Raw genomic sequence first — 23,686 nt, 5'->3', positions numbered from 1 at the left:
GCCCATAATGGTGCCTTGCCTCGACAGGGGGATGCTGAGACATTGTGCACAAATACACCTTCTCTAAAATCCCCACAAATGCTCCAGGACAAGGCTGGGTTTGAGCAGGATTGAAGGTGTTGGTCCCACCCAGCCTGGGGACAGAGAGGCCAGGCTCAGCCAGGATCATTCAAATCAGGCTGGAAAAGCCCTCCAGGATCACTGAGTCCACCTTGTCCCCAGCCCAGAGCACTGAGTGCCACCTCCAGCCCTTCCTTGGACACCTCCAGGCACTCCAAAGCTCCCTGGGCAGCCCCTGCCAAGGCCTGAGCACCCTTTCCAGGAAGGAATTCTTCCTGAACAAATGTGGGGTACACCCCAAAACCCTGACAGGCTTAAAATCGAGAAGTTGTTTTCTGCAGAACAGATGTGTGGTTTGGGCTGGAATCTCAGAGGTCCAGGAGCTCCAGCGGTCCGTGGAATAAAGCCCCGGCAGGACCCAGCTCCAGGCTCTTCCCTCCTCTCTGAGAGCATCCCAGGTTGTGCTGTGCAAGGAGCAGGGCTCCAAATAGGGACAGGATCAGGTCTGGCCGCTGCCGTGGCCATCGATCATCCCTACCCAGGCTGGGCCGTGGCCAGGAGGGGCCGCGTTCCCGGGATGGTCATTTATGGGCAGCAGCGCTGCTGGCCCGGCCCCAAACCCGCGCACAGGACAGCCAAAGCCACCGAGACAGGGAGGGAGCAGCTCATCCTCAGGGAGGGCGGGCAGCCTGGGGTGCCCCAAACCACCAGGGACCTGCTCACACAGCCTGGGGCCACCCCAAACCACCAGGGACCTGCTCACACAGCCTGGGGCCACCCCAAACCACCAGGGACCTGCTCACACAGCCTGGGGCCACCCCAAACCACCAGGGACCTGCTCACACAGCCTGGGGCCACCCCAAACCACCAGGGACCTGCTCACACAGCCTGGGGTGCCCCAAACCACCAGGGACCTGCTCACACAGCCTGGGGCCACCCCAAACCACCAGGGACCTGCTCACACAGCCTGGGGCCACCCCAAACCACCAGGGACCTGCTCACACAGCCTGGGGCCACCCCAAACCACCAGGGACCTGCTCACACAGCCTGGGGCCACCCCAAACCACCAGGGACCTGCTCACACAGCCTGGGGCCACCCCAAACCACCAGGGACCTGCTCACACAGCCTGGGGCCACCCCAAACCACCAGGGACCTGCTCACACAGCCTGGGGCCACCCCAAACCACCAGGGACCTGCTCACACAGCCTGGGGCCACCCCAAACCACCAGGGACCTGCTCACACAGCCTGGGGCCACCCCAAACCACCAGGGACCTGCTCACACAGCCTGGGGCCACCCCAAACCACCAGGGACCTGCTCACACAGCCTGGGGTGCCCCAAACCACCAGGGACCTGCTCACACAGCCTGGGGCCACCCCAAACCACCAGGGACCTGCTCACACAGCCTGGGGCCACCCCAAACCACCAGGGACCTGCTCACACAGCCTGGGGCCACCCCAAACCACCAGGGACCTGCTCACACAGCCTGGGGCCACCCCAAACTTTGAAGCCATCCCCATTCATCAGAGAGATGTTAAAATGAATTAAATTAAAAGCATTCTGGGTTTGGATTTGTTGTTCTTTGTGTGAATCCAGTTGTTCAGAAAGACAAGGGTGAGGTCCAGGACTTACAGGATTATCCAACTTCTTCCCAAATTGGGGTTTTTCAAGGGCCACCTGGACTGGCTGTAAAGCTCCAAACCGCTCCTATAAATTAATGGAAAATAGAGAATTAAATAAGATCAATCCCAGGTAGAAATACTTTCATTTGTGGCTGTCAGGTTTAATTAAACAAACAAACAAACAAACAAAAGAAAACAGGGCAAGGGAACCAATCTTAGGATGTGTCCTTCAACACTTTGGCCTTTTGTTAATGCCATGAAATCCATACCTTGGGATGGAAAAAACCTTAAAAATCATCTAATCCTTTCCTGACTGATGGTGGCCCTTGTGGATTCTAAACCCAGTTCCATAAAGCCCAGAAATATTAAGAAATAAAATCGGGTATTTCATTGGTTTATTTCATTTTTTTATCAAAGCGCATCCACCTGAAGACGAGAGTGGCTGGACAACCTTGACCTGCCACAGGAAGATGGACCTGAGATCACCTCATCCCACCCCCTGCACCAAGGATGTGTTTCAGAGGAGGGTTGGGTTTAAAATTATAAATTAATTAATTAATTAGAACCGACACTTCCCTGTGGCTCTGCCAGCAGCCCTGAATCAGCTCCTCAACAAGGCCTTAAGGAGCCAGAATCCAAGAAAAACGAAATTAATAATCAAATAATCTTTTCATTATTATCTCCCCGCTCCAGACACTTCCAGAAGGATCCTTGCCAGTGCCCATAATCAGCATTTAGGGGTTCCCTCGGCAGTAATCGCCCCCCAATCTCCCCCTTCCATGAATTCCCCATGTCCCCAGGTGACTCCAGCCAGGAGTTTTTATTTGTGGCCCCCATTGCCCGACCTGGAGAGCGCCGAGTTTGTTCCGAGCTGGATACTGCAGCTCCTCCTTGCTTTGGGAGCAACAAAAATAACCCTCAGGCACGTCCTGAGCAGTGTTTACAGCCCTCCCGACCTCTCCTCCCTCCCTCTGGCACCTGCCAAATTTTCCTGGGAGCACGCTGCCACTTCCTCACCCTGTGTTTTCCACAGCTCTGTGCTTCGGGAGTTGCGATATTTTCTGGGCTGCCTCCCTGGATTTCGATCGGGTTGGATGTTCTTAGAGGTTTTCCCAGCCTTTACAACTCCGAGATTATTTTTTTCCCAGATTTACCTATCCTGACTCTGTGTCACCTGTGGGTTTAATATCAAAAAGGAAAATAAAAGGTGATGAAAGCTGCAAAGCCCAAATGCCAGCGCCCATCCTTGTAGGATACATCATTCCCTCCTTCCACCACGGCAACCACCCTTTGTTCCCATGTCCTGGTCCCAGTTCTGTCCAAAACAAGGAGTAAACTTCTGGAGTTTTGCAGCAGTGTCACCTCTTTGCTGTACCCATCTCCCTGTGGCATCATTTAACCCCCTCTGGACTGGTACAGCGCCACTTCCTCAAGGAAAACCAACCCCATAATACCCATCCATTCCCCCAGAGCTGCTTCCCTTTCCTCACCCCACACCTGGGATTGGGGAAAACTCCTGCCGGATCTTAACTTCCCTTTCCTCACCCCACACCTCGAATTTGGGGGAAAAACCCCTGCCAGACCCTTAACTTCCCTTTCCTCACCCCACACCTCGGATTTTGGGGGGAAACTCCCGCCGGAGCTTAACGCGCCCTCGCAGCCGAGCCAAGCCTTTCATCAGGCCGTGCCCATTTAAATGCTGATGGTCTTAATTGTCCCTAAAATCACCTGCTAATGGGTCCCTCCCTCCGCCAGGGCTGGATTAGAGGCTCTGCCCAGAAGTGCCCTCCTTAAGCATCCCGGTTATCCTCACCCCCTCTTAAGGTGTTAATTAGGGACACAAGTCAGGCGCTGAGGGAGGGGAAACAAAGATGCTTGAGAGAAAAGAGGGGGGGAAAGGGGAATAAACATCCCTTTGGATTAGCAGGGATGCAGGGGATGCATTTGAAGGGCATGGGGAACCCACACCTTCCACCTGGAGCGCCGGGATGCGCCGCTTCCTCTCCCGAGGGAGATCAAGGTTTGCTCGGCCGAGCCCGCAGTTGAAAGGCTCGGGACAAAGAGCAGCTCCCGCTCCCCCTCCCAAAAAAAGGCGGCCCCAAACAAACCCCAAAACCACCCCAAAAGCTTGGCGTGTTGCGTTACAGCCGCAAAGGTTTTCACCTGCTCCCTCTGTCTCATCTTCCCGAGCCGAAAGGGGCAGGAACTCTGCTCTGTGTCAGGAGAGGTGAGGATAAAAAACCAGGGATTTTTCCCTTTTAACGCCTGCGGGTGGATTTTTGTAACCCTTTCTTGCGCTGTGTGAGGTTTTGTTCCTCACGCCAGCGTTTTTAGGGGCGTTTAGTTCTAACGCGATGTGAAGATCAATGGAAGAGGGGAGGGTGTGAGCATCTGCTTTAAACGATTATCGAAAAAGAAAAGGGGCATTTCTGTGCGACAGCTCGGGGTGGAAGTGGTTTCTGAGAGAACTTAGGAGGAAAAATGAGAAGAAAATAGGATTTGCTTCCCTGAAAACTCATTTCTCCGCAAGCGACAGCAAAAACTGCGCCGTGTCCAACCCTCCCTCCTTGGAAGCTGAATTCCTTTATGCCACTGCTGTCCCCGGGTGCAGCAGAGAGGAGCTTTCCCGTGATCCATCCCCTCGGAATCTGCATCCACAGCGCAGGAAAAATCATCTCGGGAAAACCATGGAGGGATTCCATTTTCCCTTCCAGCCATCCGTGTTTCTCCAGCTCCTGGAATCCCGGGGCTGCCGGGTCTGAGATGCTGCTTTGGTATTTTTAGCTGAGAGGTGCAGAGGAAGAGCCCAGAAAGGGCTGAAAAGACCCCAGAGCCCCTTCCAGGGCCTAAAGGGGCTCCAAGAGAGCTGGAGAGGGACTTGGACAGGTGGGAATGGCTTCAAACTGACAGCTGGCAGGGATGGATGGGATCTTGGGAAGGAATTGTTCCCTGGGAGGGTGGGCAGGCCCTGGCACAGGGTGCCCAGAGCAGCTGGGGCTGCCCCTGGATCCCTGGCAATGCCCAAGGCCAGGCTGGACATTGGGGCTTGGAGCAGCCTGGGATAGTGGAAGGTGTCCCTGTCCAGTAGAAGCTGTTATGGGATAGGCTTTACGGATTTCTACGATTCTAAATATTTTGAACTTCACAGAGCTTTGTGGAAGCTCTTCCAGCCCTAAAAGCAGGAGCAGTGAGCACACCAGAGGTGCCAAAACTCTTCACCCACCAAAACCTGCCTCTTTTATTGACTCTCCCCTTGCTCAGGGGCTGTTCCTGGCACTTTGGAGGGATTAATTTCCTTAGGGAGGAGGAGACTGGCGGGGGAAGTGCATCCTGAGTGCCTTTCCCAGCAGGGGTCACTGGTTCGTGTGTCAGGAGCTGAAGCTGGGGGTTTCTCCCTGTCTTCCCTCCGGATTCAGAGCAGGAGATCCAGACCGCACTCACCAACCAGGCCAGACACAGAGGCTCCACACATTCCATTTTTTCCCCAAGTTTTATATTTTCTACTTCCCACCAGCCCTTTTTGTTGCTGTTACTGGGTTGTTTGGGGGCCTGCAAAGAATTAATTCCGGCGTTTCTGATAAGGAGAACCGGTCACTGCGGGGAAGGATCCGGGAGGGGCCGTGGTGCTGCCGCCTGTTTATTCCTCAGGGAATGCCACCGCCTCCCACCCATCTTCCAGGGGCCTTTTCCCTGTGCCAGGGACACGAGCAGCCTTGGCTTCTGCCTCCCCGTCACCACATTTCCAGGGCTCAGGGGCTCTCCATCCCCATTCCTGGGCTGCTCAAGGAGTGTTTTGGCTTCCCAGGATGATGCAGACCTAAGGTGGGTTCAGGTTCTGGGGCAGAACCAAGGGAAGGCTGAAAATCCCTCCCTCCAAGAACTGCTTTTGTTAAACCTCGACAGGCACGGGGTCACGCTCTCTTTTATTTGTTTTGCCTAAAAGATGTTTGTAAATCCAGTTTCTTGGGGCTTTACCTAAAGAACAAGCCCTGAAAGCCCAAAGGGGGCAGAAATGGGAAGAGATCCTGACTGCAGGTGTGGTAAAGGGGGAGAGGATGGAGTAACACCCAAAAAAACCACTGGTTTTGGGAATCTATCCCTGAAACGAATTATTCTGGGGATGTCTGTGGTAGCATCCACCCTGCTGCGCACAGAGCACGGGACACAGGTGCAACCAGCGCTTCAGAGGTCCCTCAGTGCTGACCTGAGCTCCTCTCACCTCAGAATGGCTGCTGAAAATGCTCTTCTGTCCCCCTCCAGGCCGGGAGAGTGAAGAATGTCAAGGCACAAGAAGCATTTTTGGTTCATGCAAGGACAGGTGTGGAGATGGCCAAGCTGAGCAAAACCAAAGAGGATGGAGAACAGAGATGTGCCAAATCTGACAAGAAATAGTATTTAATGCACCACAAGGAAGTTTTTCCCTGCCTGCAGAGGCGTCAAAGCCAGGCTGGTCCCTCAAACCCTCTGGAGAAAAAGCCCTGACCCTACAGACAGTGCTTTAAATGTCCTAGGGATAAACTATGACACTGCTCATGACAGATCTGAGCCTGCCTGAACAGCTCCTGATGCTTTTCTTAGCCAGGGGCCTTCATTTTATCATAGCCAGGTCCCTTCATCAGCCCAGTGCCACTGACTCCTACTGGGCATAACATTATTATGAAAATAAAATCATTATATTATTATATGCGTTATGCAATCATAGTTTTCTTTTTTAAGTACAGCTTCTAAAAGGACTTTAAGCTGTTGTTTTTTTAATTTTCACGGCCTTGCACGATGATTCAAGCACTAAACTCCAGCCTCTGGGTCGGGAACTCTTTCAGGGGCTGCTTCAGCCCCCAGCTCGTGCTGTGACTCCAGTAAAAGCTGCTCCAGAGAGACTTAAAGGGTGGATTGAGGTGGTTTAAGGTGTTTTACCCTCCCATTTGGGGGAATTTGGGCTGTTCTCAGCCAGTCCCTGAGCTGGAAGGCAGCTGGGAATGATCCCTTGAACGTTTGCCTCTTCCCGGGTCTCCTCCCTCCTTTCCATTTTCTGTGCCTGGGGCCTTGGTTCAGCACCACCCGGCTCCTGGCAGAGCTGCAGTGGGGCTGGTATTCCAGAATCCCATGTTCTCCAGGGAATTAAATGCCCTAAGGAGGCAGCACCAACCCCAAAGGCTCCAAACACCCACGAGCAGGCAGCGCTGAAGGGATGCTCCCCTACACGCGGCCCTCGCAGCCCCCAGGGATGTGCTGGGTTCAGGCTGGGGTGCAAAGCACTTTAGGGGTGTCCAGGGAAGGCTCCACCGTGGGTTTGCACCCCAAAGCCCTTCCCCAGGCTGCAGGGAGGCTGAGGGCAGCCGGGCAGGGGCCAGCACTGCACCTGCAGCCCCACGCTTCCCTCTCGCTCCACACTCACAACCACCTGAAATAGGGGGGCAGCTGAAGGGGCGGGGAAAAAACGTGTGCTCGCAGCTTTCCCTCCCTCCGCGCCATCCCAAAAGGGTGAAAAGCCGCAGGAACGAGCTGCAAAGTGGAGGAAAAAAAAAAATCTTTATTGTGCGCGGAGCAAGGGTTGAGCGGTCGAGAGCGGCAGCACCCGTGGTTGGTCCAGCACAGCCCCTCCAGCGACCCTTCATTCCCTCCTCCCTCCCAAACCAGGGAGGGGGATTCTGCTGCCAGATGCCCTTCCCAGGGCCCCAGCCGCGCTGCCCATCCTCAGTTTGGTGGCCAGAGGGCATCAGTGGCTACCACGGAATTCCTAAAGAGCAGCTGGATAAACAGTGCAGACCCAGCAGCCTCTCCCAGGGGGGCTGGGGATGAACCCCCGCCCCTGTCTCGGTTCCCCCCGGGCACATCCTCCCTCCCTCCCGCAGCACGGGAGGGATCCCGGCAGCCCCACACGGGCAGGGTGAATTTAAAGAGGAGTTTATTCGCTCGCACACAGACGGTGGCGTCCCTTCGAGCCAGAAAGAAAAACCCAGTGTGTACAAAGTCACAGTCACGGCTTGAAGAGCGCCCGGCAGCGCCCTCAGAGAAACACGAAATAACTCACGAAAAGTCATTAAAGTCCCGGCGTTATGTACAGCTAAGTGCCAGCTCGAGTATTCACAACACAGTAACGTACTGCAAGAAGTCGCTTAGGAGAAGTTCCCTTGAGAAACAACCTTCGCTCCGGCGGCGCCGGAGTCTGCCGCGTCCGTCCGTCCGTCCGTCCGTCCGTGTGTCGCTCAGTGCCGCTGGCACGTGTGCAGGCGGGACGCGTCGGCGGGGCCGTGCTCTCGCTGCAGGCGGCACGCCAGCCCCTCGGCGCACTGGCAGCGCTGGAAGATCTCCAGGCCGTGGGCGCCTTTCCGCCGGTGCCGGGTGCACACCTGCCCCTCCCGCAGCACCGGCTTGCAGATCTTGGACCAGAAGTGGCGGGCGCAGCACAGCCCGGCCGCGCAGTCCGACGAGCGCAGGCAGAAGTCGCCCTCCTCGCCTGCGTGGGGACAGCGGGGGATGCTCGGCGAGGGGGCGGGGGACACCGGGTGGGCATCGCGGGCGTCGCTCACAGGGGATATGGGACAGGGTGGGCATCCCACATTGATCAATCCCACAGATTGATCACTCCCAAACCACCGCACGGGCAGGCTGGGCATCCCCGGTTTATCTCCTGTGGTCAGTGGGGCTCGGTGGGCACCCCGGACTGATTCCACAGGGGACAAGAGGGAAAGGGGAGCATCCCGGACCGACCCCATGGGGGATGGCGGAGCAGAAAGGGCATCCTGGACTGATCCCCACGGGGGACAGAGATGCAGGATGGGGCTCCCGGCCAGATCCCAGGGGACAGCAGAGCAGGGGCGCAGCCTGGACTGGTGCCCAGGGAACAGCAGGGAAGGATGGGCAGCCTCAGGCGGGACAGCGGGGTCACGGCAGCAGGGACGCCTCACCTTTGGCAGTGGGTAGCCAGGCGGGCGCGGGCGTCCGTCGGGGCAGCGCCTCAGTGCCCGTCTCCTCCGGCTCGGCCGCTCCGTGGGGCGGCTCCGGGGGCGCGCAGAGACCTGCGGGGGCAGTGGGGCGGCTGTCAGCCTCGCGTGGGACCCCGACCCCTCCCGCGGCCCCAGCTGCAGGTGTGCCCTGCCCTCACCGTTGCTGCAGGTCATGCCGGGGCAGCACATGGCATCGCGCAGGCAGCGCTTGCGGCGCCGCCGGCAGCCGAGGCACAGCGGGGCCCCCCCGCCGCGGGCCGCCCCCCCGCAGAACTCCTCGGGGCCGCAGTCCTCGTCCTCGGCGCACGGGAAAGGCTGGGGGGCACAGAGGAGGCGGGGGGGTCAGCGGGGCCGACGCTCCCATCCCTGAGTGTGTCCCCCCCTCTCCAATCCCCGGCGCGTCCGCTCCGTCCATCTCCCGTGTGTCCCTCCCCGCCTCCACCCCCGGGACGTCCCCCCCGTCCCCGGAGTCCCCTCCATCCCCGAGGTGTCCCCCACTCCATCCCCCATACGCGTGCGGATCCCCATCACCCGCTGTGTCCCTCTCCTCCATCCCTGGGGCACCCCCTCCATCCATCTGCGCTGCGTCCTCCCCTTCGATCCCCTCCATCCCCGGTGCGTTCCGCTCCCCGGTGTCCCCTCCATCGTCCGTATCCCCCTACTCCATCTCCCGGTGTGCGTCCTCATCCCCGGAGTCCCACCTCTCATCCCAAATGTGTCTCCCCCCCACATTCCCGGTGTGTCCGCCCTCTATTCCCGCTGTCCCGCCGCTCCATCCGTGCTCTCTCCTACCTGCCGGGTGGCGGCCGGCGGGGCCTTGTTGCTGCCGTCGAAAGGGGGTGCGGGGGCGGCGCTGGCCTCGGCCGCCCCGCCCGGGGGGGGTCCCTTGATGGCGTTGGAGCTGAGGGCACCCCCGGGAGCCGCCGCCCGCCCCGCCGGGGCCGCGCAGCTCAGCGCCGCCAGCAGCGCCACCAGCCCCCGCATCCTGGTGCCGCCCGTGCCCGCTGAGTCCCCGAGCAGCAGCACCGAGCCGCGAGCAGCGGCTCCTGCGCTCCTCTGCCGCCTTTATACCCCCGGGGCTGCCTCCTGCCCGCCCCCTCGGGGCGGGGGGCCCGCCGCCTGGGATTTCAAAGCGTTCCCGGGGGGGCTGTGCCCACGAGCCCCCAAAACCGCCCCTACCCCGCCCCGAGGGCTCCCACATTGGTCGGGAGGGGGTTTCGCAAGGGCCAGGGCAGCCCCCCATCCCCCCGCCCCCCCCCGGCATCCCCCGCCCCGGTTCCCGGCCAGATGCTCCGCACTCCCCGACGCCGCCGCTGTCTCCAGCCGGGCGCGCCCGACGGAGGGGACCGGGAAGAGGGAAGGGGGGGGGACACTCCCCCTTATGCAACCCCCCATAGTGGGTGGGAGCCGCTGTGGGTGCAGAGAGCCCCCCCGCCCTCCCCCGATGGCAGAGTCGGTCCTTTGGTCTCCTCCAAGTCTCCCCCCCGCCGCCTCCCCCGCGTCCTTCCTGGCGCCAGCGCAGCCTTGCAGGAAGGGAGAGGGGCTGCTCCGCATCCCCCCGCGCCGGGACGTGTGTGGGGACACGGGGGGGACACACGATGGGACTCTCGGTGTCCTCCCCCTACTCCCCTGACCCCAGCCGGGCCGGAGGGGGGGCAGCATCGGTGGGGGGGGAGCTCCGGGCCCTTTGATGCGGCGAGATCAAAGGCGTCGCCCCCCCCATTCCCCCCCCATTCCTTTCCCATTCCCCCCCCATTCCTTTCCCATTCCCCCCCATTCCCCCTCGCCCCCCCCGTCGGGGCAGCGCGGCCCCAGGGCGCCCCCTGGCGGTCCTGCCGCGCCATCGCGCCCCACTCCCCCCTCCCCGGTCCGGTAATTAACCTTCGTTAATTACCCGCCGTTGATTAACCCGCCTTTTCCCGGTGGCGGCCCCGTGCTCCCGTTCATTCCTTTTCTAAGCTCGGTTTAAATGAGAATCGGACGAGCCGGAGCAGCGCCCCCAGAACCCCCGGGGTGGGGGATTCCGCAATTACTGCAATTAACGCCACCCCCCCTCTGCCGGTATCGCTGTCCCGGTATCCACTATCAGCTGTTCCAGCCCCGAACGGCTCAGGCCGGGCTAATAATTGCCTGGGAAGGTTTCGGGAGCACGGCGGGCCGGTGCTGTCAGCAGCGGCTGAGTCACGGCCGGGCGACATCCCCGGCACAGCCCGGCCACCCCTCCTGCCTTCCCTATTTTTAGCCCGGAGTAACGAGCACCACGCCTCGCCCCGAAATCCCGGTGTTCCCCTGGCAGTTTCAGGTGAGGGCCACGTCACCCTGGGGTTTTTATTGCATTATTGACTTCGACCTGCGATTGCTGCATCCCGTAAAACGATTGGTGACGATTCCCAGCTGCTCCTTGGACCCTTACCAGATTCCTTTCCCTCCTGAGAGGATGTTTCGTCGCTCCTTCTCCCCGCTTTTGCTCACCTCACAGAATCGTCATCAAATCACAGAATGATTTTGGGTTGGAAGGGACCTCAAAGCCCATCCAGTTCCATGGGCAGGGACACCTTCCACTGTCCCAGGCTGCTCCAAGCCCCAGTGTCCAACCTGGCCTTGGGCACTGCCAGGGATCCAGGGGCAGCCCCAGCTGCTCTGGGCAACCAGTTCTGGGAGCAGAACCCCCATCACCCCACATTTCACCACTGCCCAGGAGATCTCTCCCAAACTCGGCTTCTGCTCTGGAAGAAACCCACTGACAGCCACTCAAAAGTAATTATTTTTATTTCAACTCTATAAAGTATACAACAGGCACTCGGCAATTACAGCTGCAGGGGGAGTACAGAGCGAAACAAAAGCCATGGTAGTTTATGATAAAAAACCCAAAGTTCCTCAGTCAACATCCACAGAGTGCAAGCGGCCGATGGCCAGGGCGTGACCGACATCTGCCCGACAAACAAAACCTCTGCCATGGAAGGAGAGAAAATCAGAGTATAAAACACGGGGCTGGGGTAAAACCAGCGGAAATCGGGACTCGGGGGGAGAGGCAACTCCAAATGGGAATTTCCCCTTTTTCTGAGAAAGTCCTAAAAGCGCCCAAGTCTCGGTGTCAGGGTTGAGGAGCCGCGGAGCAGCTTCCAGGGCTCATCCCCGTGGATGCAGGGAACGGGGGAGGGAAAAGCACAGATCCTGTTGGGGGCTGTGTGGGACGGCACGGATGGGTGGGATCTGCAGAGCTTAGCAAAACAGGAATACCTGTCTATGGACTGCTAGGACGTCAGAGAGTAATTTGACCCGCACATCACATTTATACATTTCACAGAAATGACTCTGTATCTCATTAACAGATACACAGCTCTGGTACATTGAACAGAAATCAGAGAACGACGTCATCATTTCTGGAATTCATCGAGATCAGATAATAAAGGCTTAGAAATCGGTAGCAGAAAGAACTGTAAAACGCAGCAAGCTAAGAAAGGACGACAGTTTGAGGTGTGTTTGTCTTTGTCATGCAGCATAACACCAAATTTGTCTTTTTTTTTTTTTTTAATAAGATGCCATGGATTTAAGGCACTTGCAACAATGCCAGATAGCCAGTGACGTTCTAGAACTATGGGACAGATGGGTGGACAGGACAGCTGACAGAAAGTTTAATCATACTGACAAATATGACATTAATTCAAGTCTACCTCGACCTAAAAACATTACATTACAAATAAGGAAATGAAGGAATAATGCCATGGAACTGGAAAAGAACAGAAAAGTTCTGTGTGACCCACAAAATACCGACACGAAAATACCTATTTACAGAAATATCTGCTCGTGGTCCTGTTGTTGAAGAGGAGTTTGCTGTGGGCAGTGCAGCTCCAGGAGAAGCTACGACACCAATCAAAGCCCCTCTGGAAACACGGGAGCTGATTCCCCCTTCCCTAAAAAACGCCATCGTCCCGTAGGTCAGGAAAGGAGACAAAGAAATAAGGACAGGAGGTGGAAACACGGAGGCAATCCCTTGTTGTGGATATATAGAGATATATATAAAGCAACTTAAATATATTCTTATAACTGAAGGCTTATCATATACATATGCGAAGTGTTAATGCTCAGGAGAGGCCATGGAAAGTCGAGTGAGGTGTTTGATATCAAAATAAACTCAGGTTCAGCACAGTGCACGCTGCAGGTATCAATTCCCATGCCTGGCACAAGGGAAAAAAAGGGACAGGAAAAAGAAACCCAACTCCTCAGCCCATTCTAGACCCTCCTTCCTGCCACGTTTTCGGGCTGTCCCCCAAATCCTCGTGGTGCTTTCTCCTCCTCGCCTGCCAACTGCATCTGGTGTCACCATCCTGGGACAAACTCCTACAGAAAGCTGTCCCCACGGAGTGGAAATCCAGGGGGATGTGAGGGAAGAATTTGGCTGTTAGGCCTGTTTAAGATGCCTGGTGAGTGTTTTAGCCCTCGTGCTCAGCCTTGGCTCTCAGTGCTGTCCATCCCTCGGAGAAAGGTGGGAAAGCCAGCAGGTGCTGCCTTTTCCCTGTGGTTTTGAAGGCAAATGAAGTTTTAATGGTTAAAGAACACCAGAAGTGACTGTGCCAGAGGTGTGGCCTCACCCTCTGGAAAACAGAGGGGATTCCAGAGCCACAGACTGGTTTCAAAGGTGTCACACGACCCAGCTCATGTTAAACAGCAGACACGGCCCATGCTGTCAAGATACCCTTTTAATTAAATCCTTCCATGAAAAACATGCAAAAGAGTTGGGATTTAGCAGCAGGGAAGGAATTTTTTACTGCTCAAACAGACCTTTTCCATGTAATATGTGGGAAAAGCCCTTGCCAGCAAGACTTGATCTTTCCACGGTCAGCTCTTGGCAGCTGAGCTCAAACGGGGCAGCACCTGCTCACCCACAGCACGGGTTGCAATGAAAGGACCTTTAAGGTCCCTTCCAACCCAAACCATTCCATCATTCCATGATTCTGTGGTTCTTTGGGGCAAGGTCTCTCAGAGAGACCAGAAGCTGATGTTTCCAGCTGGATAATGGGATAAACCTTTAGTCCTGTGGATAGGCAATAAACAGGCGCCCAGGACAGGATCCCTCTGCTGCATCCCATAAACCAGAGGGGAGAATTCAAGCAAAGGAAAAGCAGTGGAAGTGAGGGAAAAGTAGATCCTGATAATATTGTTTTCCCCAGCTCTTTCTTCCATACACATTTGGCCATCCCTGTGTTAAGCACAGACATTTGGACCTGGCATGCTGGAGACTTCACAGGGATAATCCATTTCCCATTGAATTCCACTGACTTTCCTGTGGAGCTCCTTAGCCTGGAGAGGCATTGGGATTACTGGCGATGTTCCATCAGAGCCAGGACTTTTATTTTAATGAGATCCTTTAAACATGGAAGAGATGCAGACACGGAATCATCAGGATGGAGAACAAAGCCTCTGCTACATATTCCTGACAGGATGGATCAGGGACAAGCACTTCCCGAGTGAGGGATGGACAGAGCACCTCGAAAGGACATCACAGCTCTCACGTTTTTCCCTTTGGGCCTAAAAAGGTCAAAGGTATCCTTAATTTTATGCCTAATCAATCAGCCTGGTGGGCTGCTGTTGCTTTGTTCCAGTACTGTGATGAAAGCACTGTGAAGTGCATCAGTAGATGTGAAATGGATCAGTAGATGTGAAATGGATCAATAGATGTACAATGGATCAATAATGTGCAATGGATCAATAATGTGCAATGGATCAACGGATGCACAGTGGATCAATGGATGCACAGTGCAGCAATAATGTGCAATGGATCAATGGATGCACAGTGCAGCAATAATGTGCAATGGATCAATGGATGCACAGTGGATCAACAGATGCACAATGGATCAATAATACGCAATGGATCGATGGATGCACAATGGATCAATAATGTGCAATGGATCAATGGATGCACAATGGATCAATAATACGCAACGGACCGATGGATGCACAGTGCAGCAATAATGTGCAATGGATCAATGGATGCACAGTGGATCAACGGATGCACAGTGCAGCAATAATGTGCAATGGATCAGTGGATGCACAATGGATCAATAATGTGCAATGGATCAGTGGATGCACAGTGGATCAATAATGTGCAATGGATCAGTGGATGCACAATGGATCAATAATGTGCAATGGATCAGTGGATGCACAATGGACCAATAATGTGCAATGGATCAGTGGATGCACAGTGGATTCACTCCACGATCTGCTCTTCCCGTGCCGTGCTGGTGCCCAGGGAAAGGAGAAGCGGCCGCCCGCAGGCGCTGCTGGCCCGCGAGAGGAGCGGCCCCGCTGTGCCTCGGCAGCACCTGCAGCACACACCAGTGGGTGTGCTTGTGCTTGGGCAGGCTGAGCCAAACCGATTCCAATGCAAGGAGGAAAGGGAACATTCAGTCTCGTCGGGAATACTGCTCGGAAAGGAGAAGGGCACACTCCCTCTGCTGCGATGGGAGCGCTGTGCCCACACTCCTCCTGGGCCCCGGCGCTGCCCTGCCGGGCTCGGAGGGTGGGAACAGCCCAAATCCTGCACAGGAGGAGTGCAGCACTTCATAAATTACTAGTGATCCTACGGAAAAAGCAGCTGGAATTAAGTGCCTCTTACTCTACGGATCTCTCACTCTGCTAACCAGGAGTGTGCCCGGATCTCTGAGGCAACAGAAGAGGAGTTCTGTGCCGGAGAAAGGCTCTGTGCCAGGACCAGCATGTCCACCAGGTCACGTTCCAACAGAAAACATGGAGAGCACTATTGTCACTAAGCAGGAAGTCCTAATGCCACTGGAGTTACTGGAGCAGCATCAATCAAGGCATCATGGTGACCCCGAGCACGAATCCTCCCCAATTCCGGTCTTCCCGTTCCGCTGGCAGCCACGTCCCAGGAAAAGCTGTCCTCGGCAAGGCAGAAGCAGGTAAGAGAAAGAACATTAAAAATCTATGTCCCATCCTGAGTTGTCGTCAGGGGGTGGCTCGTCACTGTCCTCTGGGAAGCTGTCAAAGTTGCTTGTGTCCGTGGGAGACGCGACCTGCGGGGAGAAGAGCGACAAGAAGGGGATGTTCATCCCAGTGCTGACATTCCCTCTCCATCCCACAGCCACGGGCATCCCAGAGAATCCCCAGGCAGCCACGGAAGTGCTGCACGCACAGCTTTTTGCTGGGGGATTTCCCTCAGCTCCCCACGTCTCCTGAATTTTCCCACCCCTTGGAACAAGGTTATCACAACAGACTTGGAAAAAGCCTCCCCAGAGCCCAGGATTTCCCATCCATGGCTCCAGGATCCTGAGCTTTAAAGGATCAGGATCCTGATCCTTCAAACTTCCTGGCAAGCCTTGCTCAGCCACAGGATCCTTCCAGAGAAGCCCATCTTCCCAGGATGAAGGCCAAGCACATTTCTTTTTTTGGAAATCGTGACATTTGAAATCGACCCTGGCTACAGAATGTCTGATTTTCCTGCTTCGTGACAGTGAGGGAAACTTTCTTCCAGTGAGGATTTGATGACGTCAATACAGTAAAAAAAATCAACAATATAAGAGGAAACCAGCAGCTCTCCATCCCAAAATAATCAGAGTCTTACAAGAAATTCAATACGTTAAGCTTTACCCAGAGCAGGAAAACACTGCAGTTTTCTGTCATTTCACCTGTGGAAGAGCCTGAGCCAGGGGCCACCTGGCAGTCATTGACTCACAGAATTCCAGCAAGGTTTGGGTTGGAAGGACATTAAAGCCCATCCAGTGCCACCCCTGCCATGGCAGGGACACCTCCCACTGTCCCAGGCTGCTCCAAGCCCCAATGTCCAGCCTGGCCTTGGACACTGCCAGGGATCCAGGGGCAGCCCCAGCTGCTCTGGGCACCCTGTGCCAGGGCCTCCCCTCCCTCACAGGAAGATTTTTTTTCCAATATCCAGCCTGGATTGATCCCAGGGATTGCCCCGACCCACCTGGCCTTGTTAACCCTCCCGAAATTCCCATTTCACGCTGGATGCTGCTGCAAGCCTTGGGAAAAGAGGGGAGCTCCAACTCCAGCTCTAAATTTAACGTTTAAATTTAATGTCTGCCCAACTTCATCAGCATTTTCCTGCTGCTGAACACACACCTTGGGGGAAATCAGGATTATGGAACAGCTAGCTTGTTTTGGAAAAATAAACCCGCCCTATGGAATCTTCATTTAAAAAGCTTTAATTTCTTTCTGATTATCTGGATCCACTGACTTTGCAGGTGCTCCTTCACCCTTTGCTTCCTCAGCTCATCTTTGGAAGAGTCCTGAGCTTTTAAGGAGAGGTAAAATCACCGGTTCCAGCTGTGGTATCAAGGCTCAGCGGTGTCCTAGCAGCAGGTTGTAAATTGGGATCTTTCCAGAAATCCCGTGGAGCAAGAGCTCTTTGATTGCTTCACTGGCAAGTGCCACATAACAAATGAGAGTTAAAGAGCTGGGAAAAACCTTTTTTCTTAAAAAATAGGATCTAATCTATATGCTTGGCCCTACTGGCTCCTTCCCAGCTGACAAGGATAGGTGGATTGAAGGAAAAATGGATGTCTGCTCGCAGAGCTGTGTTTTGGGTCCCTTTTCAGAGTGCCAGTTGAGACTTTGCCAAAAAAACTTGTGGAAAATGAGCTGGAGCGGGACTGACAGCTCTGAGGTTGACAAAATCCACAGTTCATGGGTTTGGAGAGGATCTCAGGAGCAGGGCTGGAGGAGATGCTGCTCTTAAGAGCTCAGGGAAAGGATGAGCTTTGCTGAACCGGGATTAGGGCCAGCCTGGAGCTGTCCTGGAAGAGGATTCCTCGGAAGAGGGCAGGATGCTCCCATCTACTCCGGTCAGCCTTGCTATGTGGGGTAAGAGCAGTGTTGGAAATGCTCCTACTAAACTGAAAATCCACCAAAACCAGTTGGGAAAACATCCTGGAGTTCTTCAGGCTACTCGGACATCCTGCATTTCTAAAGCAGGAATTGCAGCAGGATGTGAAGGAGCAAACTTGACTTCACTGCCTGACTCGAAATGTGGTCCTGCTGATGAATTGATAGGCATTAAAAAGAGGCCAAGGCCAGGTTGGACACTGGGGCTTGGAGCAGTCTGGGATAGTGGAAGGTGTCCCTGCCCATGGAAGGTGGTGGAACTGGATGATCTTGAAGGTCCCTTCCAAGCCAAACCATCCCAGAATTGTTGACTGAGCTTAACAGACAAAAAGCCCAGCCAAACCCAGCTTTGATCTCTAAAACATTTCTGAGCTGTTTAGGGAGGTATTCGCCAAGTCCTGTTTTCTCCCACTGACTCCAGGGGCTCCTGCATCCCACAGGGTGAAAGGGGGGTGGGAAACCCTCCTGCTCTTTCCCTAAGCACTCTTTGGGATGGCGGATTCAGCCCCGGAGCTGTGCCTGCCCCTGCTGCAGGAACTGCGGGCCGGAGCAATGGGGTGCAATTAAAGCCCCATTAATGGCATTCTCCCGGTGATCCCGAGGGATTAAGCTGGAACAAGGAGGAGAGGCTGCAGGACAGAAGGGGGCGAGGTAATTTCTGTCAGCTAATCCTGTTTGGTTTCCCTTTGCAGCCGGGCTTTGAGGGCAGAGAGCTCACAAAGACATCAAAGGAAGGGCTTTGCTCCAAAGGAAAATGAGCGGAGCTGTCCCTCCGTGCCCGCTCCCGGTTAAACATCAACAGCGCTTTTCATGTAGGACATGGATGCGGGGAAAAGGGGCACAGGCACAAAAGACAGCACAGAAGGGAAGGGTAACGTGAATTAAAAGGGAGATGGCATCCAAATCCCACTTGCCTTTCCAAGGAAATGAGAATAAAGGAGAAGGGAAGAGGATGCAGCAGCGAGAAGGGGTGGAAGGGGCAGCTCTGCACTGAGATGGGAAAAGGAGATGCAGAAACAAGCAGAGCAGGTGAGAGAGAGGAAAATGTGTTGGAATGAGTGATCCTGCCTCTATCTCCTGCTGCAAAGGGGATTTCTCCATGGCTGTGCCCTCCCCAAACTGCCTTCCAAGCTCAGCTGGGAATGGGCCTGAAGTGCCTTCTTCAAGCATCTCCAGAAGAAACGAAGCACATTATTCCCTTCACCCCATGCACCACTGCCCAAAGCTCATGGCATCCCTGAGGAACTGGCCAGAGAGGAGGAAACAACAACAGGAAAACTTACACTTGGGATTATGGGAGGTGTCAGTGTCCCTTTCCGTAACCCTTCCCAGTTAAAGCCTTCAAACCATCTGAAGGGAGGGAAGAATCCGAAGTTAGACAAGTGTAGCACAAAAAGAAAAGAAAATGGCTTAAACAACAGGCTTCATCTCCCACAGACCTTGCCTAAAAATCCCTTTGGAATTTTTCCTGTCATCTTTTTTTTTGGGACAAGGGAGGAAGAGTGTGCAGCAACCCCGTGGTGATGCCACACAAGTGGAAATGGCCAACACTCAGATGGGAACCATTCCTTGCTGCAGGTTCCCTGGAAGCTGCTCCTTCCCTTCCAAAGGGTGGATCCCTCCCACAGGAAACCCAAAATGCCCTTTTTCCTATGGAATTTGGTTCGTTCCCCACTTCATGCTCAAGGATGTCCCATTTGTGGTTTTCCTCAGGTTTGCCCAAGGTGGGTGGATGAGCCCTGAGCCTCCCCCCAAAAATATCCATCCAATCCATTCCTGCTTGCTGTGGGGATGGAAGAAGAGAAAATCCAGCATGGATGGATAAGATAAATTGTTCCTGGAATGGGTCTCTCACCTGTTCTTATCCCAAAAAACTCCTAAGACATCATTTAAGCCTCCCATGGGAACAAAAGGGAGGATGAATTTACATTATGGACAGAAAGGAGATTTTAGGAGAAAATCGAGGTGTTTGAAATGCCCCTTTCTGGGGGTTGGAGCTGCTGGCTGCTGCAGGAGACACTTACTTGTGCTTTTGGATATCTTTCACTCCATTTTTCAAGTTCCCTAATCTTTCTGATGGATTGTCCCTGTAAAAGGAATAACAAATCCTAAATCCCTCTGACCAGCCCATTTCTTTGCAGACAACGCCAAGGCTTTTTTGTTTTTTTTCTTTCATCCACTTACCTGCATAGTTTTTTAATTAAATTAGCAGCATTTTTGGCAATCTTCTTTGGAAATTCGATCATGTCTATCCCCCTTAATATGATGTTATAGGTCTTCATGGGGTCTGGGCCTGAGAAAGGGGGACTTCAGAAGGCACAGGGAAGGAAAAAAAGATTAAAAACTCATCTTTAATCAAAATCTGTCTTAAAAAACAGCAACGAAGTCTGACAGAATAAATCCAGATCAGCAAAGGTAGATGTCAACCAGGAATGCTTTGCTTCCCACAATCCTAACCGTTTGTCAAGGAGCTCTGGAATTCAGGGATGTTGGCCTCAGGGAAGCACCAAGAAGAAGTTTTCCATGCTAAATCTCTTCTTCCCATGGCAGCCACATCCCAAGAGCCCGAGGCAGGAGGCTCTGAGCAGCAGTCCCTGGCTTATCTCTGTGTGATGGCACCTGATTCCAGGGGGATGCATTGGCTTTCCATGGATGGGGGGGGTTGTGTCCAGCCCCGAAGGATGGGCAGCTGGAGGAGGGGGATCCTTCCCCAGCTCCTGGGGGTGAGCTATGGGGGATGAGGTGAGGAAGCTCCAGGAAGCCACCACTGCCAAGAGCAGCAGTGATATCCCAAATTAAATACGGGAAGGGATGGATGGAGCCGAATCCACCTCCTCCTTTCCAGCAGTGGGGAACCTCCCCAGCTGAGTCCCTTTTCCCATCATCTCCAGACCATTCAGGGCCAAACCCTTCCCCCTTTCCCATCATCTCCAGACCATTCAGGGCCAAACCCTTCCCTTTTTCCCATCCTTTCTGGACCATTCAGGGCCAAACCCTTCCTTTTTCCCATCATCTCCAGACCATTCAGGGCCAAACCCTTCCCCTTTTCCCATCATCTCCAGACCATTCAGGGCCAAACCCTTCCCCTTTTCCCATCATCTCCAGACCATTCAGGGCCAAACCCTTCCCCTTTTCCCATCATCTCCAGCCCATTCAGGGCCAAACGCTTCCCCTCTTCCCATCATTTCCAGCCCATTCAGGGCCAAAAAGAGATGATTTGAGTGGAAAAGGCACCGTGGCATTCCCTGGCCCAGCCCTGGCCCTGGCCTGGCCTGATCGGGGTGACAAGGGCAGAAAGGTTGGGATGAGTTTCGATGGCCATACCTGCCAGTCAGGAGCTCGTACATCAGGATTCCCAGGGACCAGTAGTCCGCCGAAATGTCGTGACCTTTGTTCAGGATGATCTCGGGGGCGACGTACTCCGGGGTGCCACAGAAAGTCCATGTTTTCTTTCCAAATCCTATTTTCTTTGCAAAGCCAAAATCGACCTGGGGGAAAGGGCAGGGGAGCGTCAGGGCAGGGCATCAGAGGGAATGTCAGCCCTGGGCTCTGCTTCTCTTGAAGTGAAGCAAGGCAGAAAGGAGGATTCCTCATGGGAATTTTCTCCTAATTAAGCACCGAGGGTCGTTCCAGGACCAGGGAACTACAGTGACCTTTTTGCTGATTTATCCTCCGGAATATTCCCATGAGGGAGGCAAACACCAGCACCGAGGGTTTCTTGGGGGCTGGAACTTTCTACCACTCACAGCACAGGTTGATTCATTTTGCTTTTTTTCTTTTAAATTTAATTTAACTCGGGCAAGGAATGGTTTTAAGCTGGGAGAGCTCTGGACAGGTAAGCTGGGACAGGTGAGTTGGCACTTGTCCTGCACAGTGGGACCTTCTAAATGTCACAGAATTCCAGCTGCAAGGGTTGCAAGGGACCTCAAAGCCCATCCAGTGCCACCCCTGCCATGGGCAGGGACATCTCCCACTGTCCCAGGCTGCTCCAAGCCCCAATGTCCAGCCTGGCCTTGGGCACTGCCAGGGATCCAGGGGCAGCCCCAGCTGCTCTGGGCACCCTGTGCCAGGGCCTGCCCACCCTGCCAGGGAACAATTCCTTCCCATCCTCTGATGGGAATGATGACCTTGCTATCTTCTACCACCCTCCACCTCACAGGAGCCCAGCGCTGGGAAATGCTGCAGAGGGCAAACCCCGATGTCACTCAGAAGGTGACACATGGCAGCTGCCACCAGGCCGTGATGGTGGCTGAGTCACTGTCCCCAGCTGCTCCTGCCCCAAAGAGCCCCCAAACCCAGAAACAGAGCCCTTGGCCCCCCATGACTCCCAGGGGGCATCAGCCCCTCCTGGGCCAGCTCCATTTAGGGGTCCTGTCCTTCACTGGTGGCTTCCCAAGGGCCCACATCCTGCAGCACCTCCCACCAAGGGGACTCCTCTCGTCTCGTCTCGTCTCGTCTCCTCTCCTTTCTCCTCTCCTCTCCTCTCCTCTCCTCTCCTCTCCTCTCCTCTCCTCTCCTCTCCTCTCCTCTCCTCTCTTCTCCCCCTAACAAGCAGGGCACCTCTACCCTCAGTTCTGAGGCAAACAGGTCTTTTTTGCCCAAGACAGCTGGGTGGCTTTCTCCCGATGCTCTTTTCTCAGCATTCCAGGAGCACAGATCTGAATCCTGAGGCAGAACCAGCATTTCTCAGCTCAGCCATACCCTGAGCCCTGCTGGAAGCCAGGAAAACATCCCGGTGGTGATGACAACGCCTGGCCCTGATCTCCTCTCAGCACCCCCCGATTGGGGGGCTTTGCTCCTGACCCTCTCTGGCCAAACCTGTGTGGGATTTGGGGGGGATTTTTTTGGCACTCACCAGCTTGGCATAACCTCGGTGATCCAGAATGAGGTTCTCTGGCTTGAGGTCCCGATAAATGATCCCTTTGGAATGCAAGTAGGCAAAGGCTTCCACCACGCACGCCGTGTAAAACCTGGTCGTGGAATCCTCAAACGAACCCCTGCGGAAAGGAGGGAGGGAAAAGGGGGATAAAGCCATTGGATGAATCCCTGGGAAGTGGTTTCCTTCCCCACGGAATTCATTCTGCTGTTAAAACTCTTAGCACTGCAGTAAAATCACTGGAAAGTTCCGGTTGCTAAACTCACCTTTATGTCTCTATCTAATTAAATTCCCATTTTGGAAGCAGCCTCTTTGCCTCCAATACCTGAAACTATTTTTAGGTTTATTCTAGAATTTAGAAATAAAACCCCGAAATCCTTGTCTTGTAAGCAAAAAGTGTTTTTTCCTAATCCCAGCTTTGGTTTTTGAGTGTTAAAACTCCTTTGAGGTGTGGAGATAGGTTCTGTATTGATGCTCCTAACTGAGACAAAAGGCAGGAAAATCACAGCTGCTGGGACTTGAAGCATTAATTCAAACTCCAAACTGCACCTCTGGATCCTTGTTTCAACAGTTTTCCAAGGAAAACCACATCCCCCCGCCTGCTGGGAGCTGGCTGGGATCAGGAGGGTGTCTAAGCTAGGTGGCAGCAGAACCTCAGTTTAAATCCCAGAGAATTAAAGATGGAATTCTCAGGCTCTGACAAAAGATCAGGGAAAATCCCACCCAGCACCTGCTAACTTTGCTCCAGTTCCCGTTTTGGTGAGAAAAAGGCTGCTGGGAACAGGAAGAACTGGAGGAAAATTTGTTCTGGGGAATGAAAAGACAATTTAATCTTGGCTTTCTGATCAACCTTTCCAAATGTAATGGAATTCTGGGCCAGTGATGAGGCTATTCCAGAGTTTCAATTCCCTGCTCCATGGGCACATCCCACGGGCACCCAAACACTCCAAGGCCAACCCTCCCAAGGCAGGGTTTGGGGCATTATATGCTTTCCTAGCTGGTTTTTTCCATGTCACTGCTGATGGAACAGTGCTCCTGGCAGGGTGTGGATTTTGATTCCCACTTGGATCAGCAGCCTTGGTGTAACATGGGACATCTGGGCCGACACACAGCTCTTGATTTGCTCCTCCTCATTGCTCTCAGTCCTGGCTGGGCCATGAATCTCGGGAAATATTGATGGATATTATTTCTCAGTGTCCCTGCAGCAGAGCTGGAAGTTGCTGTTCACACAGAGGGAGCAAACACAGGGATGGGAAAAGCTCTGTGATGGGAAATTGTGATTTAAAAACTGTGACATCAAAAGGACCTTCAGCTCCTGG

The 23,686-nt window shown here is 54.3% G+C and overlaps 2 protein-coding genes across 5 annotated transcripts in view; both read right to left on the bottom strand.

The window, feature by feature from the left end:
* Positions 1 to 7,192: 7,192 nt before the first annotated feature.
* On the bottom strand, positions 7,193 to 9,632 carry DKK1 (dickkopf WNT signaling pathway inhibitor 1). Its single transcript, XM_032116407.1, has 4 exons — positions 9,422 to 9,632; positions 8,788 to 8,944; positions 8,591 to 8,701; positions 7,193 to 8,139 (listed from the first exon to the last, which is right to left on the bottom strand). The coding sequence occupies exons 1-4, from the start codon at positions 9,611 to 9,613 to the stop codon at positions 7,889 to 7,891; spliced, it is 711 nt and encodes a 236-aa protein (XP_031972298.1). The 5' UTR covers positions 9,614 to 9,632; the 3' UTR covers positions 7,193 to 7,888.
* A 5,080-nt stretch (positions 9,633 to 14,712) lies between these two features.
* PRKG1 (protein kinase cGMP-dependent 1) overlaps positions 14,713 to 23,686 on the bottom strand; it is a 370,739-nt gene continuing 361,765 nt past the window's right edge. For 3 of the 4 annotated variants that reach the window (XM_032115877.1, XM_032115876.1, XM_032115878.1), the window contains exons 13-18: positions 22,347 to 22,488; positions 20,816 to 20,979; positions 19,676 to 19,798; positions 19,516 to 19,578; positions 18,775 to 18,841; positions 14,713 to 15,663 (exon numbers count right to left, since the gene is read on the bottom strand). In XM_032115877.1, coding sequence (XP_031971768.1) covers positions 15,565 to 15,663; positions 18,775 to 18,841; positions 19,516 to 19,578; positions 19,676 to 19,798; positions 20,816 to 20,979; positions 22,347 to 22,488 — 658 coding nt within the window. In that variant the 3' untranslated portion in view covers positions 14,713 to 15,564. The remainder of the gene's footprint in view (positions 15,664 to 18,774; positions 18,842 to 19,515; positions 19,579 to 19,675; positions 19,799 to 20,815; positions 20,980 to 22,346; positions 22,489 to 23,686) is intronic. The other variant, XM_032115879.1, reaches the window with a different exon arrangement.

Source organism: Corvus moneduloides, chromosome 8, assembly GCF_009650955.1.
Source record: "Corvus moneduloides isolate bCorMon1 chromosome 8, bCorMon1.pri, whole genome shotgun sequence".
Lineage (NCBI taxonomy): Eukaryota > Metazoa > Chordata > Aves > Passeriformes > Corvidae > Corvus > Corvus moneduloides.
This window is presented reverse-complemented; position numbering and strand designations above follow the sequence as displayed.

Bases quoted from the DNA above. Each gene is read 5' to 3' on its own strand.
- DKK1 (XM_032116407.1), bottom strand. From the start codon at position 9,613: ATGCGGGGGCTGGTGGCGCTGCTGGCGGCGCTGAGCTGCGCGGCCCCG. The intron at 8,945-9,421 runs GTAGGAGAGAGC...TGTGCCCCCCAG, and splicing joins CGCCGGCCGCCACCCGGCAG to CCTTTCCCGTGCGCCGAGGA. The intron at 8,140-8,590 runs GTGAGGCGTCCC...GTCCCCACGCAG, and splicing joins CTGGCTACCCACTGCCAAAG to GCGAGGAGGGCGACTTCTGC.